This window comes from Ranitomeya variabilis, chromosome 2 (genome assembly GCF_051348905.1).
Source record: "Ranitomeya variabilis isolate aRanVar5 chromosome 2, aRanVar5.hap1, whole genome shotgun sequence".
NCBI classification, from domain to species: domain Eukaryota; kingdom Metazoa; phylum Chordata; class Amphibia; order Anura; family Dendrobatidae; genus Ranitomeya; species Ranitomeya variabilis.
Window position 1 is genome coordinate 911,059,697 of NC_135233.1, and position 15,901 is coordinate 911,075,597.

Below are 15,901 nucleotides of genomic sequence, written 5' to 3' on the forward strand. Positions count from 1 at the left end.
TAATTAAATTCCAGAAAAGGCTATGCAGACAGCTGCGGGCTGATATTCATAGCCTAGGAAGGGGCCATGGATATTGACCCCTCCTGGCTACAAACACTAGCTCTCAGCCTCCCCAGAAATGTCGCATTTTTAAGATTCGCCAATTTCAGCACTTAACCTCTCTCTTCCCGCTGCCCTGTATCGGTGGTATATGGGGTAATAGTTTGGGGGTTGATGTGACCTTTATATTGTAAGGTCACATCAAGCCCGGCTTAGTAATCGAGAAGTGTCAAGAAGACACCTATCCATTGCTAATCCTATAGTTGTTACAGGTTCAATAAAGACGCAGCCAGGATAAAGTCTTTTAATGAAATAAAACACTAAACACAGTTTTTCATCCTTATTATCCAGCTAATACATACAACGTCCTTGTTCTCCTGTAATAAAAAAAAACAAAAAAAAACACAACAATATACCATACCTGTCAGTCGTTCTGTCCCACGCAGTAATCCATATCTGGGGAAAATACAGTTTGCAACTAGGAGCGGTGCTGAAATGCGATCGCCATGGCTGCAAACTACTGGGGAATGAGGAGATGCTGCCAGCGCAGCCTCAGTTACTAGCGGTGACGTCACAGAGCATTGTATATGGCTGTTATGATCCTGGTGGCAAGGATCACAAACTGACCTGCTAAGTAACAGAAATCCTTAGGACAAGCTCTGGGGATGTGGGAGCTATACTGACCGCAACCCTGATTCTATCAATACACACTATAGGCAGCCGTGGAGCGTTACCTAAAATCCTAGATGCCTCTACACAGCCTGAGAAACTAGCTACCCCTAGAGAGAAGGCAAGCCTCACTTGCCTCAGAGAAATCACCCCAAAGTTTTAGACAGCCCCCCACAAATAATAACGGTGAGTTAAGGGGAAAACACAAACGTAGAAATGAAAACAGGTTTTTAGCAAATGAGGCCCGCTAACACTAAATAGTAAGAAGACAGCAAGGGATCTGTGCGGTCAGTATAAAATGCTATCAAAAATAATCCACGCAGAGATTACCAGAACCCCCACACCGACTCACGATGTGAGGGGCGCAACTCTGCACCCCAGAACTTCCAGCAAGCGAAAATATTACATATAAGCAAGCTGGACAGAACTCATCATATACAGAGAAACATTTTCAAGGAAATAATGAGCAAACATGAACTAGCAAGACTTAGCTTCTCTGGAGGAGACAGGTAACAAGGAAAGTCCAGAGAGATCAGAACCAGTACTGAATACAACGACAGCAGGCAAAAAGTGAAGGTCCAGGTGGAGTTAAATAGAGGCCAGACTAGCAGAAAACGAGGCAGCTGGATTCCAGCTACAGACCCGCAGTAAGCACTAAAGGCCACCAGAGGGAGCCCAAGAACAGAACTCACACAATACCACTCATGACCACAGGAGGGAGCCCGAGAACGGAATTCACAACATATGGCACAGCATTCTATGGAGCATCTATGGGGCCATAATGAACTGTGCAGAACATTATATGTGGTACAGCTTTATATGGAGCATCTATGGGGCCATAATGAACGGTGCAGAGCATTATATATGGCACAGCTTTCTATGGAGCATCTATGGGGCCATAATGAACGGTATGGAGCATCTATTTTTAATTTTGAAATTCACCGGTAGCTGCTGCATTTCCCACCCTAGGCTTATACTCGAGTCAATAAGTTTTCCCAGTTTTTTGTGGCAAAATTAGGGGGGTCGGCTTATACTCGGGTTGGCTTATACTCGAGTATATACGGTAGTTTGCAAACCCGAAGAAGCATTGCAAATAGTGATGAGCGAGTATACTCGTTGCTCGGGCTTTCCCGAGCACGCTCGGGTGGTTTCCCGAGTATTTGTGACTGCTCAGAGATTTAGTTTTTGTTGATGCAGCTGCATAATGTATGGCTGCTAGCCAGCCTGAGTACATGTGGGGGTAGCCTGGTTGCTAGGGAATCCCCACATGTAATCAAGCTGTCTAGTAGCTGTAAATCATGCAGCTGCAGCAAGAAAAACTAAATCTCTGATCAGTCATAAATACTTGGAGACCACCCGAGTGTGCTCGGGAAAACCCAAGTAACGAGTATACTCGCTCATCACTAGTTGCATACCCTTCAAGTCACGGGCTGAACCCAATCACTAATAGCCTGCACCTTCTTGGGATCCATGCGAAACCCCTCATTGGAAACAATCAAACCCAAAAATGATAACTCCTGTACAAAAAATTAACATTTCAAATTTTGAAAAAAGTAGTTTTTCCCAGAGTCTATGAAGGACAGTACACAACTAGTGCAAATGGGTTTCACTGTCAGGGGAGTAAACCAAGATGTCGTCAAGGTAAATAACCGCAAAGCGACAGATCATATCAGCAAACACAACATTAATAAAATTTTGAAAAATGTCCAGGGGTGTTTGTTAGCCCGAAGGACATAAACAGATTCTCAAAAAGAACTTCTCACGTGAGAAATGCCGTCTTCCACTCGTCTCCCTCTCGAACATTTATCCAATTATAAGCTCCCGACAAATCCAACTGTGAAAATCATTTGGCCCCAGACAACTGGTTACACAAGTCAGGAATGAGAGGAAGTGGGTAAGTGTTTCTCACAGTGATTTTGTTGAGTTCCCGAAAGTCGAGGCAAGGACTCAAACCACCATCTTTTTTCTTTACAAAGAAAAAGCCAGCTGCCACAGGAGAAACATAAGGGCGGATATGCCCCTTACGAAGACTCTCGGCAATATACTCCTTCATGGCCAGCCGCTCAGGACAAGACAGATTAAACAAACGGGCCTTGGGCAATTTAGCCCCAGGAATTAAATTGATGGCACAATTAAAAGATGGATGTTGCGGTAGAACCTCAGTCTCGCTTTCAGAGAACACGTCTTCAAAGACCTTCAGGTACTCCGGAATACCTTCCAGACCGACAGACAACACAGATACAGACTTCAAGGACTTAGATAAGGACCACTGAACAATTTCCTCAGTAAGGCTACGTTCACATTTGCGGTGTGCGCCGCAGCGTCGTCGCCGCACCAAAACGCATGCGGCGTGCGGCCCTATCTTTAACATTGGGGCCGCATGGCGCCGCATGTACATGCGTTGTCATGCGTTTTGGTGCGTTGTACGCCGCATGCGGCGTTAGGGCGCACCTGTCAGGGCGCGGCAAACGCAACATGTTGCATTTTTTGGGCGGCGCAGACTTTGGAAAAAACGCATGCGTCGTGTTTGCGTCGTGTTTGCGTCGTCGATGCGGCTTTTTTCCCATTGACTTGTATTGACAACGCAGACGACGCAAGTACTTGCGTCGTGGTGCGTTGTACGACGCATGCGTTTTCCAATAAAAAATGCAAAACATTGTCTAGACTTTTGTCTAGACCAAAAAAAAACACTATATATATATATATATATAAAAAAAGGGGTTTGGCATTGTCTTTCACAAGGCTATTCACTACAGACAAGACTGAGAGGAGAATCTGCTTTCCAAACCTGTAAGTATATATTTCTCTTTGCATATTTTTTATTCTGTGTGTTATTTTTTGATTTGGATTTAATTTGTGCAATGTTTGGTCTGTGCTATTGTACGGTTATGGCACTGTGGGTTGTTAGTGAAAAATTGTGTTTTTTAATCTTGTTTTGATGTACTTCTGGCGTTATATGATGGCGTTTATTGTCACCGGCCTTGCTTGGTTTTGGATTGGTTTTATGGATTTGGGGTTGTTCTGGTGCCATGCGGTTGTTCAATGTCTTTAAATTTGGCAGATTTTTATGTTAAATTTCTGTTGCATGTTTTTCTGGTTTCTATTGTTGGGGGTATCCGTATGGCATTTTCTTGGCTCATGTCTTGCTGTGTTTTATGCTGTTGGCATTTTTTTTTCTTTCCTTGAGTGTCTTTTCTTGCTGGTGGGGGGGCTGCATTTATGATGTTTCATTTGTATTGTATTGTTCTGTGCTGCTATGCCATTCTATTTTCAATTGTATTTTCCCTTTTTTTTTTTTTTTTAACTGATGGTTTTATGTCGTTTTCCCCATGGCTTCCGTATGTATCTCCTTTCTTGAATGTTTCCATTGAGAAGTGTGTAGTATGGCCTCTTTTTTTTTTTTTTTTTTTTTTAGTTGGGGGCCTTTTTTTTTAAATTTATTGTGTTTTCTTTTCATTTGGACTATGTTTTATCTTTTGGGTTGCTGTATATTGTAACAGCGGTTGTCCCGTAATGTTTATTGCTTAGTATCTAGAATGTTATTTAGCGCCTTTTTCTGATGTATTTTGGTGGATGTCACCAGATGGTGTTGTTTTGGATTATGTCTTGTTGTAATTGTAAATTATGGCGTTCATAAGTTTGCTTTATTTCATTGTGCCTTTTTTTTTTCCAGTAGAAATTTTTAGGTGTCTATTTTTTCTGAATTTTATTTGGTTCTATTCTTGTATTGTTTCTTCTATTGTATTCTCTTGCAATGTATGGCGTTGTGGTGTCGCTTTTTGAGTTTGCATTGTCCTATCAGTCAACAGTCATTTGTGGTTGTTTTAATGTTTTGGGCCTATTTTACTGTATGTGGCATTGGATGTAATTTTTTGCTCATTTTTTTCATTGCAGAACAAACTTGCAAGAATGCCAAGTTCTTCGGAGCATAGCCAATCGGCGCGGGGGAGTGCGGTGAGTAATTATGTCTAGTTGCTTACAATTCGCTGCCATTTGTAGCATTGACAATAATTTTTGTATACAATTTTTCCAGGCTTCTTCAAGTGAGGGGGAAGACGGTCAGCGGGAGCAGAGAGATCGGGGCCAAGATGTGGCGTCAGGCCGGCGAGTGAGTATTTTTTTTCTTTATTTTTTTTTCAGTAGCATCCTGCTGTGAGGAACATTACATTTGAGGAGCATCCTGCTTTCACTAGGGATGTTTACTAAGCTTAGGCCCCCGTCACACATAGCGAGATCGCTAGCGAGATCGCTGCTGAGTCACTAGTTTTGTGACGCAACAGCGACCTCAGTAGCGATCTCGCTATGTGTGACACGAACCAGCGATCAGGCCCCTGCTTTGAGATCGCTGGTCGTGTCGGAATGGCCTGGGCCGTTTTTTGGTCGTTGAGGTCCCGCTGACATCGCTGAATCGGTGTGTGTGACACCGATCCAGCGATGTCTTCACTGGTAACCAGGGTAAACATCGGGTTACTAAGCGCAGGGCCGCGCTTAGTAACCCGATGTTTACCCTGGTTACCCGGATGCTGCAGGGGGACTTCGGCATCGTTGAAGACAGTTTCAACGATGCTGAATTCGGTCCCCTGATCGTTGGTCGCTGGAGAGAGCGGTCTGTGTGACAGCTCCCCAGCAACCACACAACGACTTACCAACGATAACGGCCAGGCAGTATCGCTATTCGTGATCGTTGGTAAATCGCTATGTGAGACGGGGCCTTTGTACATTATAGATTTTCAGGGCAGCAAGTATTGGGGGAAGGTAAAATAAAGTTGAACTCCCTGCACACAAACATTCCAAAACACAGGTGTAGAAAACATCAATATACATACATCAAATGGCAAAGGATAGGGCAAAGGTACCTATCATTCCAGGTACTGGTGGTTGTTATTATTTGCATATTTTTAACCTATTTGTTTTCTAATTTTTCTAGGTTTCACAACGGGACCAAGGAGATACTGGAATTGATGTTGACCTCCTGATCTCCAGCATCCAGGAGCGTGGCCCGTTGTGGGACAGCCGTGACCCTCGGCACATGGACCAGGTGGTGTCGAGGCGTTTGTGGGCAGAGGTGGCAAAGTCGCTGTGGGATGGCTTTGACAGTGCCTCAGCGAAGGCCAAAGGCAACTTTAGTGAGTATTGCAGATACGCTGCTATGACCCATCTTGCCAGGATAAACACAACCGTGTGTGATGCGATCAACGCCTAAACTTTGCATCGCTCACGGTTGTTTTATCCTTTTAAAATGCTAAATATGTAACCATTTTTTTGTCTTTACATTCACAGTGAAAAAGTTGAGGACCAGATGGCGATCCATGAAGGACCGTTTCAATAAGGGGATCCGTGCTGCGGAGGAGCAAGCTCGGAGTGGTGCTGCTGCGTCCAAGTCGGTGCCGTACAAATACAACAGGGCCCTCCAGTTCCTAAGACCGGTCCTTACCCGCCGACAGTAAGTATTTTGGCCACATAACATATTGCACAGCCACATTGTACATTGCCCAGACACATAGCATATTGCACAGCCACATAGTACATTGCCCAGCCACGTACATTGTGCATCCACATAGTAGATTGCCAGGCCACTATATAGCAGCCACATAGTACACGTTCTAGCTACATATACACATAGTATATTTCCAAAGGAACATAGTGTATTGGCCATCCATGTAGTCATTGTAGCATTTTGGCCATCCTTTTACCCTAGTGGAATGGTATATAGCCCATTAGTAATTTTTTGGTTAGGCGTGAGTCATTGTAGTCCATGACAGGTTACGTTCTGAGTCAGGGTAGTTCTGATCGCATGAATAATGATGACGTCTGGATCACATGATCCTAACGTCATGGCCGTTCCTGCGATCAGATCAGCAAAGTGTATTTATTTATTTTTTTTTTTATAAATGTTTTTTTTTACTTTAAATTTTTTACTAATTTTGCGGCATAGGCATCATCAAGAAAGATTTTTTTTTTTTAAATGTTTTAAAACGATGACAGAGGTATGCATTGACTTTTGCAGCGGGAATGACCAGTCATTTTCTACCGTAGGTATGTCCATGATTGTTATCGTCAGCCCTAATGGTCAGCTGGCGGTAACAATCAGCAATTTATTATAGGCAACACAGACTGTGAGACAGGGGATTGTAATGTATTGATGTGTCATGTAATGTTAATTTTTTAACAGGAGTTGGCGTATGTGATAGGTTATTAATTGAAGACTAATTTTTTCCTTATCTTTTCACAGGACACACAGCAGCACCCTCCAGCGAGCTCCCCCCTGTGAAGCGGAACTTCATGGATCGCCATCTGACCCGTCACAGCCCTCCCACAGCGACAGCAGGCTTGCACCACCATCATCTGGAGAACCGGCTGCCGGTACATCAGGTTTTCCCCTGCCCGAGGCCTCTGGCGCACCTTCGTTCGGGAATTCCCGACAGCGCCAGCGGGCCTCGGACAGGTCAGTCATGCCCGAATTTTTGCACTTGGGCACGGTGTTCCAGAACGGTTTCAAGGCGTTGAGCGATAAAATGTCCAGTATGGAACGGCGCCTTGAAATCCTGGAAGCCGAGCTCTCAAATCCGGCAAAGCATTTTTTAAGCACAATTGCTAAAGGCATGGTGGAAAACCTTACGCCGGAACTCCAGATTTCGGTGATGCAGGACTGCAACAATTCCTACGTGAGGGCTCTGCAGCAGTCTCGGCGCATGCAGTCAGCGACACTGCCAGTAGTACCGTCGCTGGCTAGCATGACTCCGACTACTGCTGCAGAGCCACTCCAGCCAACCCACCCTGGTCCAAGTGCCGAGCGACGCCACCACAGGCACCATAGCAGTGTGCCGCCGACTCCTGCTCCTGCCAGGCCCTCATCCTCCCGCAGCCATCATTCTAGGGGAGATCGTGGAAAGAAAAGAAAAAGAAAACACAAAAGCAAGAGGACACGCACTGAGGCTCTGGCTGCTCCAGTACAAACAACAAGTAGACGTAGGGGCTCTAGCCGCAGTAGGAGCAGCCAGAGCCAACCAAGAACCTCACAAAGGCTCGTGTTGCCTCCTCCCTCCCCTGCAGAGGTGGCGGTTTGCTCCCCATTAGACCTGCCATCCAGCCTCCTGGACTATAGGTCCACATCCTCCTCCTCCTCGTCGTCGTCATCCTCATTTTCCGCTCCCCATTCCGAAAAAGATACATACCATTCCCCCTTTGTGGCACAGGTTGATACCCCCTAAGTTTATTTCCCCTTTTTTTTTTCTGTTTCCCCCCAATAAAAAATTTTGGTTGTAATACAATATTTGCTCTTATTTACCTGTATACTTCTCAGCAAGTCACACCGTGCGCCGTCTACACATATTTTGTGCTTCAAACAACTCATATATGCAATGTCAGACACTATTTTTACCATTTTTATTTTGCCTTTTTTGGTGTGTCTCTCATTGCTGTATGAGGTGTTCACAAACAATAAAGTGTATGAGGTGTTTTCAATCACTAAGGCTATGTGTCCACGCTCAGGATTGCATGAGGATTTGGTCACGATTTTTCATCAGTGTTTTGTAACCCAAAACCAGGAGTGGGTGATAAATACAGCAGTGGAGCATATGTTTCTATTCTACTTTGCCTCTAATTGTTCCACTCCTGGTTTTGTATTACAAATACTGAAGAAAAATCGTGACAAAATCATCATGCAATCCTGAACGTGGACACATACCGTAAAGGTACCTTCACACTTAGCAATGCTGCAGCGAAACATACAATGATGCAGATCACTGCAGCATCGCTATTTGGTCGCTGGAGAGCTGTCTGTGTGACAGCTCTCCAGCGACCAACGATGCCGAGGTCCCCGGGTAACCAGGGTAAACATCAGGTTGTTAAGCGCAGGCCTCCGCGCTTCCGATGATTACCCTGGTTACCAGTGTTAAATGTAAATAAAACAACAGTACATACACTCAGAATTGCGTCCCCCGGCGTCCGCTTCCCTGCCCTGACTGAGTGACGGCCCTAACAGCAGAGCGGTCACATCACCGCTGTGCTGTGCATTCACTTTCCGGCCGGCGCTCAGTCAGTGCAGGAAGCATACGCCGGGGGACGCGAAGATGAGTATATGTACTGTTTTTTTTTTAAAACTTTCACACTGGGAAACAGGGTAAATATCAGTTTACTATGCGCCGCCCTACGCTTAGTAACCCGATATTTACCCTGATTACCATTGTAAAACATCGCTGGTATCGTTGATTTTGCTGTCAAACACAACGATACACGGCGATCTGACAAACAAATAAATATGTTATATGGTATGGTATAAATTTTGTCTTTGAAGCAGGGTAGAAAACTTAAGAAAATTTTTTTATTAAAACACAACATTTTAAAAACAAAGGGTTCCAAGTTTTTTAGATAAGGCACATTACATTGGTGAACTATTTTTAGCATAGTCACACCAGAATACAGTCCAACAGTTTACTACACCATTGTATCTTGCCATGACAGACGGCCAACATCTGACACAAAATAGGCCGCAAAACGATCCCTCATCTGCGCAATTTCCACACTTGTCCTCAGAGGATGATCATGGAAATTGGGCAATGGGTTGGCTATGGTTTCATCGAGATCAACGTTCAGTCTCTCTTTGGCCAGAATAAAATTGTGGAGAACCACACACGCCTTCACCACCTCATCCACTGTCTCAGTTTTCAGATTAATGGCGGATCCTAATATCCGCCATTTTGAGACAAGGATGCCAAAGGCGCACTCCACAGTCCTTCTGGCCCTGGACAGTCTGTAATTGAACACCCTTTTCGTATGGTCCAAGCCCCGACTGGAGTAGGGTTTCAATAGGTTGGCAGACATTTGGAATGCCTCATCCCCAACCACAACAAATGGCATCGCAGGGCCTTCGGTGTGGGGAAGAGGTCGTGGCTGGGGGAAATTGAAATTGTTGCCATATAATTTTTGGCCCATATCCGAGTCTTTAAATGTGCGCGAGTCATTTGAACGGCCAAACGCACCAATGTCGACTGCGAGAAAACGGCAGTCCGCACCGGCAATTGCCATCAGCACAGTGGAAAAATATTTTTTGTAGTTGTAGAAAAGGGATCCACTTTTCCCTGGCTTGGTAATCCGTATGTGCTTGCCATCCACCGCGCCAATACAGTTTGGAAACGAACACACTTCCTCAAATTTCTCGGCGTTGGCCAACCAGATATCGCTTGTAGGGACGGGTAAAAATTCTTCCCGGAGATTATCCCACAAAGCGCGGCAGGTCTCAGCAATAATTCCGGAGAGAGTGGAGACTCCAATCCGGAACTGAAATTGAAGGGATCGCAAGGTCTCTCCGGTAGCCAGGAAACTGCCAAGAACATAAAGAAATTACATTAGTACATTGCAATTTATAAAAGTACATTGACCATACCACCCCCAACAAAAATTAAGAAAAAAAAAAAAAAAAAAAGGGAAGATGTGAACGTAGCCGAACATATCTCAGTCATTCAAACAGCTACGTACCGTAGAGTCACCAGCAGCCGCTCCTCTGCGGATATAGCTCTCCGGAGCTGAGTATCCTGCCTGCTAATGGCTCCTTCCACCCGACGCAGAAGATACCGGAAGCTCTCCTGAGACATCCTGGTGTACTCGAAATATTTCTCCAGGTTCTCATTCAGTTCGCCAAACAAGCTATGGTATGCTCCACGGCTCTCCCGGACTTCCAAGATAGGGTGTATCCAAAATCGGCGATGAATCCATCTCCGTTTTTCTCTTTCTCTTTGATGAGCACAGGCGACAGCATAGGCATGAGCCAAGGCAAATTCCATCTCCATATCCATGACGATACTGTCCATGGGACGCTCCATCATGAATACCAGCAAAATGGGAGGAATTCATGTCTGCCATGGTATATATACACAATTACATAAACACCAACCCTCTTCTAGCCATTGGTGGCCCTTATCTATTGTGTAGACACTTTTTTTTGTTGGTGGGATGAAGAATGACTCACTGCACAAAAAAACGCATGCGGCGCAAAACGCTGCGTTTTTTGTTGAAAACGCAACTGCGTTTACAAAAAACGCTGCGTTTTGCGCCGCATGCGTTGAAAGCATGCGGCGCAAAACGCAGCGTTGTGCATGCGTTTTGCTGCGTTTTTGTTTGCGTTGTGCGTTGCGGCGACAACGCTGCGGCGCACAACGCAAATGTGAACGTAGCCTAACCCAGTTAATAACAGGGTTTTGATGCTGTAACCAAGGCATTCCCAAAACCAACCCACTATTTGCCCACTTTGATGCTAATTCTGGAGCCCAGAACCCATTTGGGCGAGGCTGGAGGGACCTGGGTTTGATGCAGGGCATCAATATCTATGTATTTTAAGTGTCGTATCAGTGGCCCAAAGGCATTTAACTCCTTAAAAACATCAGTTATTCAAATCCGTGAAAATGAGCTGTTTGCCCACTTTGATGCCAGTTCTGGTGCCCAGAACCCATTTGGGCCAGGCTGGAGGGACCTGGGTTTGATGCAGGGCATCACTGTCTGTGAATTTTAAGGGTTGTATCAGTGGCCCAAAGGCATTTAACCCCTTAAAAACATCAGTTACTTATTCAAATCTGTGAAAATGGGCTGTTTGTCCACTTTGATGCCAGTTCTGGTGCCCAGAACCCATTTGGGCCAGGCTGAAGGGATCTGGGTTTGATGCAGGGCATCACTGTCTGTGAATTTTAAGTGTCGCATCAGTGGCCCAAAGGCCCCTTAAAAACATCAGTTACTTATTCAAATCTGTGAAAATGGGCTGTTTTCCCACTTTGATGCCAGTTCTGATGCCCAGAACCCATTTGGGCCAGGCTGGAGGGACCTGGGTTTGATGCAAGGCATCACTGTCTGTGAATTTTAAGTGTCGTATCAGGGGCCCAAAGGCATTTAACCCCTTAAAAACATCAGTTACTTATTCAAATCTGTGAAAATGGGCTGTTTGCCCACTTTGATGCCAGTTCTGGTGCCCAGAACCCATTTGGGCCAGGCTGAAGGGACCTGGGTTTGATGCAGGCCATCCATCAATATCTGTGTATTTTAAGTGTCAGATCAGTGGCCCAAAGGCATTTAACCCCTTAAAAACTTCAGTTACTTATTCAAATCTGCGAAAATGATCTGTTTGCCCAATTTGATGCCAGTTCTGATGCCCAGAACCCATTTGGGCCAGGCTGAAGAGAACTGTTTTTGATGTGGGGCTCCCTGTTCTATATGTATGCACTGTGGTATCAGTGGCCCAAAGACATTTAACCCCTTAAAAACATCAGTTACTTATTCAAATCTGTGGAAATAGGCTGTTTGCCCAGTTTGATGCCAATTCTGGTGCTCAGAACGCATTTGGGCCAGGCAGGAGGAACCTTGGTTTGATGCAGGGCATCACTTTCTGTGTACTTTAGGTGTCGTATCAGTGGCCCAAAGGCATTTAACTCCTTAAAAACATCAGTTACTTATTCAAATCCGTAAAAATGGGCTGTTTGCCCACTTTGATGCCAGTTCTGGTGCCCAGAACCCATTTGGGCCAGGCTGAAGGGATCTGGGTTTGATGCAGGGCATCACTGTCTGTGAATTTTAAGTGTTGTATCAGTGGCCCAAAGGCATTTAACCCCTTAAAAACATCAGTTACTTATTCAAATGTGTGAAAATGGGCTGTTTGCCCACGTTGATGCCAGTTCTGGTGCCCAGAACCCATTTGGGCCAGGCTGAAGGGACCTGGGTTTGATGCAGGGCATCAATGTGTATTTTAAGTGTAAGATCAGTGGCCCAAAGCCATTTAACCCCTTAAAAACATCAGTTACTTATTCAAATCTGCGAAAATGAGCTGTTTGCCCAGTTTGATGCCAATTCTGGTGCCCAGAACGCACTTGGGCCAGGCCGGAGGAACCTTGGTTTGATGCAGGGCATCACTTTCTGTGTATTTTAAGTGTCGTATCAGTGGCCCAAAGGCATTTAACCCCTTAAAAACATCAGTTACTTATTCAAGTCTGCGAAAATGGGCTGTTTGCCCACTTTGATGCCAGTTCTGATGCCCAGAACCCATTTGGGCCAGGCTGAAGAGAACTGTTTTTGATGTGGGGCTCCCTGATCTATATGTATGCACTGTGGTATCAGTGGCCCGAAGGCATTTAACCCCTTAAAAACATCAGTTACTTATTCAAATCTGTGAAAATGGGCTGTTTGCCCACTTTGATGCCAGTTCTGGTGCCCAGAACCCATTTGGGCCAGGCAGGAGGAACCTTGGTTTGATGCAGGGCATTACTCTCTGTGTATTTTACGTGTCGTATCAGTGGCCCAAAGGCATTTAACTCCTTAAAAACATCAGTTAATTATTCAAATCGGTGAAAATGGGCTGTTTGCCCACGTTGATGCCAGTTCTGGTGCCAAGAACCCATTTGGGCCAGGCTCAAGGGATCTGGGTTTGATGCAGGGCATCACTGTCTGTGAATTTTAAGTGTTGTTTCAGTGGCCCAAAGGCATTTAACCCCTTAAAAACATCACTTATTCAAATCTGTAAAAATTGACTGTCTGCCCACTTTGATGCCAGTTCTGATGCCCAGAACCCATTTGGGCCAGGCTGGAAATAACTGGTTTGGATGTGGGGCGCCCTGTTCTATATGTCTGCAGCGTGAGATCAGTGGCCCAAAGGCATTTAACCCTTTCTTCAGCGCTCTTTGTTGCCCACTTTGATGCCCATTTTTGTGCCAGTGTTATTGTTTTTGTAGCCGTTTTTAAGCGTATTCACATCAGGGCTCCTCGCTGCATTGTGTTTTATTATTGTGATGATTATTTTTTGTTGTTAAACCTATAAAAAACAGAAAAGAAAAAATTGCCGAATAAGAAACTGCCGAATAAGAAACCAACTTCAGCCTCGTCTTGTAAGCACTGAACAGGATCTGCTGTCCAACAGTGGAGGTCAGTTACCAAGGCAACGAGCTGTGAGACTACTGTTCATATCTCAGGAATGACAACTATTCACAGCCATGATCTGACACTATCTATGAGGAGAAGCAGCGCCAGGTATGGTCGCCCGGCTGTCACTCGCCCGGCTGTCACTCGCCGGCTGTCACTCGCCCGGCTGTCACTCGCCCGGCTGTCACTCGCCGGCTGTCACTCGCCGGCCTGCCCGCGCCATAAGCCGCCGCTGCACTGACCTCTCCAGGACTGAACTCCTGCCACCCGCTCTGCTCACGTGCATCATATAACCAAGCGTCACTGAGATCACGTGATACACAGAGCCTCCCGTGATAGGTTGATAGTTTCCCGCCACCTGTGGGGGTTAATTCAAAGTCCCGCGGTGACGTCACATCGTGTATAAAAGCCTGTCCTGCCGCTGTGGCTCGCAGTCAGTGGGAATCAGAGAGGGCATGTATCTAACCCTAAGGTACCAGCTCCGGGCTCTTCTGTGGCGCTCGTTGTTTTCCCGGCTGCCTTTCAGCGGGCGAAAGAGCTCAACACACCGAGAACAAAAAAACGGCAGCCGCGCGCCCTCCTGTTCCCACCGAGCCCGGCTTCTCCACACCGCAACCGGGGTCTCACTCAAATGTTCCCGCAGCTGCCGCTCATGAGGCCGCGGTCCGCCGCCACCACCGGCGGTCGCGAAGAGTTCGTCTCTGTCAGCCTTGGCGGCCGCGGGCGGAGTGTGAGGTCCCGGGGTGAGAGCGGGAAGAGAAACGCGAGCCGCGCCGTCCTGCCTGCCGCCCCTGAGCTGTGGGGTGTGCGGCCCGCGCGGCTCCGACACTCCTGCCCGGGCGCGCTGCTCTGGCTGGTAGGTCCTCGGTATACGGTGCGTGCGCTGCTATCCCCGCGACTTCCGCTGTACGCGGCTGCTGCGGACACCGGGGAGGCGCGCGCTCTCCTCGGGGAGAAATGCCCAAGGCACCGTGTGCTTTTTGTACTTGGCTCCCGTTTGTGTCGTGCACTCACCGCTAGAGGGAGCTGTTGTGAGTACACTGGTAGTGTGCCGAGGACTCCCTCTAGTGGCAGCTTTCTGAAGACATGATGTAATCTCTGGAGTCTGGCGAGATGTTACAGAACAGGGCCCGAATGAGTCACTTGTCTCCCATCTGACTAAAGTGGCATTTTACACAGTGACTCTGTCCCCTTTATTCATTTGCTATGAGGCTGTTAGGGACAGGCTTTTTTCCCCCGCAGTCTCGAACATGAATGTTGTGGCAGTTGAGCACGTTGTGCTGCCTCTTTAAAGGGAACCTGTCACCCCCAAAATCTTAGATGAGCCAAGCCCACCGGCGTCAGGGGCTTATCTACAGCATTTTGGAATGCTGCAGATAAGCCCCTGATGTAACCTGAAAGATGAGAAAAAGGTTAGATTATACTCACCTGGGTGGGCGGTCCCAGTCCAGTCCGATGGGCATCGCAGTAGAGCAAAGTACTGCAGTGCGCAGGCACCAGGTAAGGTCCGACAGGCCCAGCACCTGCGCACTGCAGTACTTTGTCCTCAACGGGGCAGACCAAGTACGCCGGAGCCGCAGCGTGAAGGCAAGTAGAGGACATCATCCTATGAAGATAGGAGGCCCCGGCCACTACGCCCATCGGACCAGACCGCCCCTCCAGGTGAGTATAATCTAACCTCTTTTTTTCATCTTTCAGGATACATTGGGGGCTTATCTACAGCATTACAGAATGCTGTAGATAAGCCCCTGATGCTGGTGGGCTTAGCTCATCTTCAATTTTGGGGGTGACAGGTTCCCTTTAATTCAGAATGGGGCCAAACATGCCCAGCCCTTGCTGCGCCTCAGGCCCCTGATCTCTTTTGTATGGAAACCAAAACTAGCCCCACTTGTTAATACTGCTTTAAAGGGAACCTGTCACCACGTTTTTGGAAGATGGGATAAAAATAGCGTTAAATAGGGGCAGAGGTGGGCGTTACATTAGTGTGTGTGTTATGCGTTTATTACCCACCTAAGTTGCCGAAATAACTTTGCAAAGTCTCCGTTTTCGCCTGTCAATCAGGCTGGTCAGGTCGCATGGGCGTTGTCTTCCCCCAGATTTGGCGTAGTTTTCCGTTGGTGGCGTAGTGGTGTGCGCATGCCCAAAGTCCGGAATCCTCTTCCAGGGGATTTAAAATAGCGCGGTGTTCGTTATTGCATTGGTGATCGGTGGGCACGGCCATCTTCCTTTGGCCGCGCGTGCGCAGAAGCGGCGCTCTGCTGGCCGCGGCTTCAGGAAAATGGCCGCCGCGATATCCATC

The 15,901-nt window shown here is 46.7% G+C and overlaps 2 protein-coding genes across 4 annotated transcripts in view; one reads left to right on the forward strand and one right to left on the reverse strand.

Moving 5' to 3' along the window:
- Window positions 1-14,822, reverse strand: part of LOC143808191 (epsilon-sarcoglycan-like) — a 35,660-nt gene extending 20,838 nt beyond the window's left edge. For all 3 annotated transcript variants that reach the window (XM_077290591.1, XM_077290589.1, XM_077290590.1), the window contains exon 1: window positions 13,845-14,822. In XM_077290591.1, coding sequence (XP_077146706.1) covers window positions 13,845-13,891 — 47 coding nt within the window. In that variant the 5' untranslated portion in view covers window positions 13,892-14,822. The remainder of the gene's footprint in view (window positions 1-13,844) is intronic.
- Window positions 5,686-8,397, forward strand: LOC143808190 (uncharacterized). Its single transcript, XM_077290588.1, has 3 exons — window positions 5,686-5,834; window positions 5,989-6,151; window positions 6,941-8,397. Exons 1-3 carry the CDS (start codon window positions 5,738-5,740, stop codon window positions 7,917-7,919), a joined length of 1,239 nt encoding a protein of 412 aa, XP_077146703.1. The 5' UTR covers window positions 5,686-5,737; the 3' UTR covers window positions 7,920-8,397.
- Window positions 14,823-15,901: the final 1,079 nt, after the last annotated feature.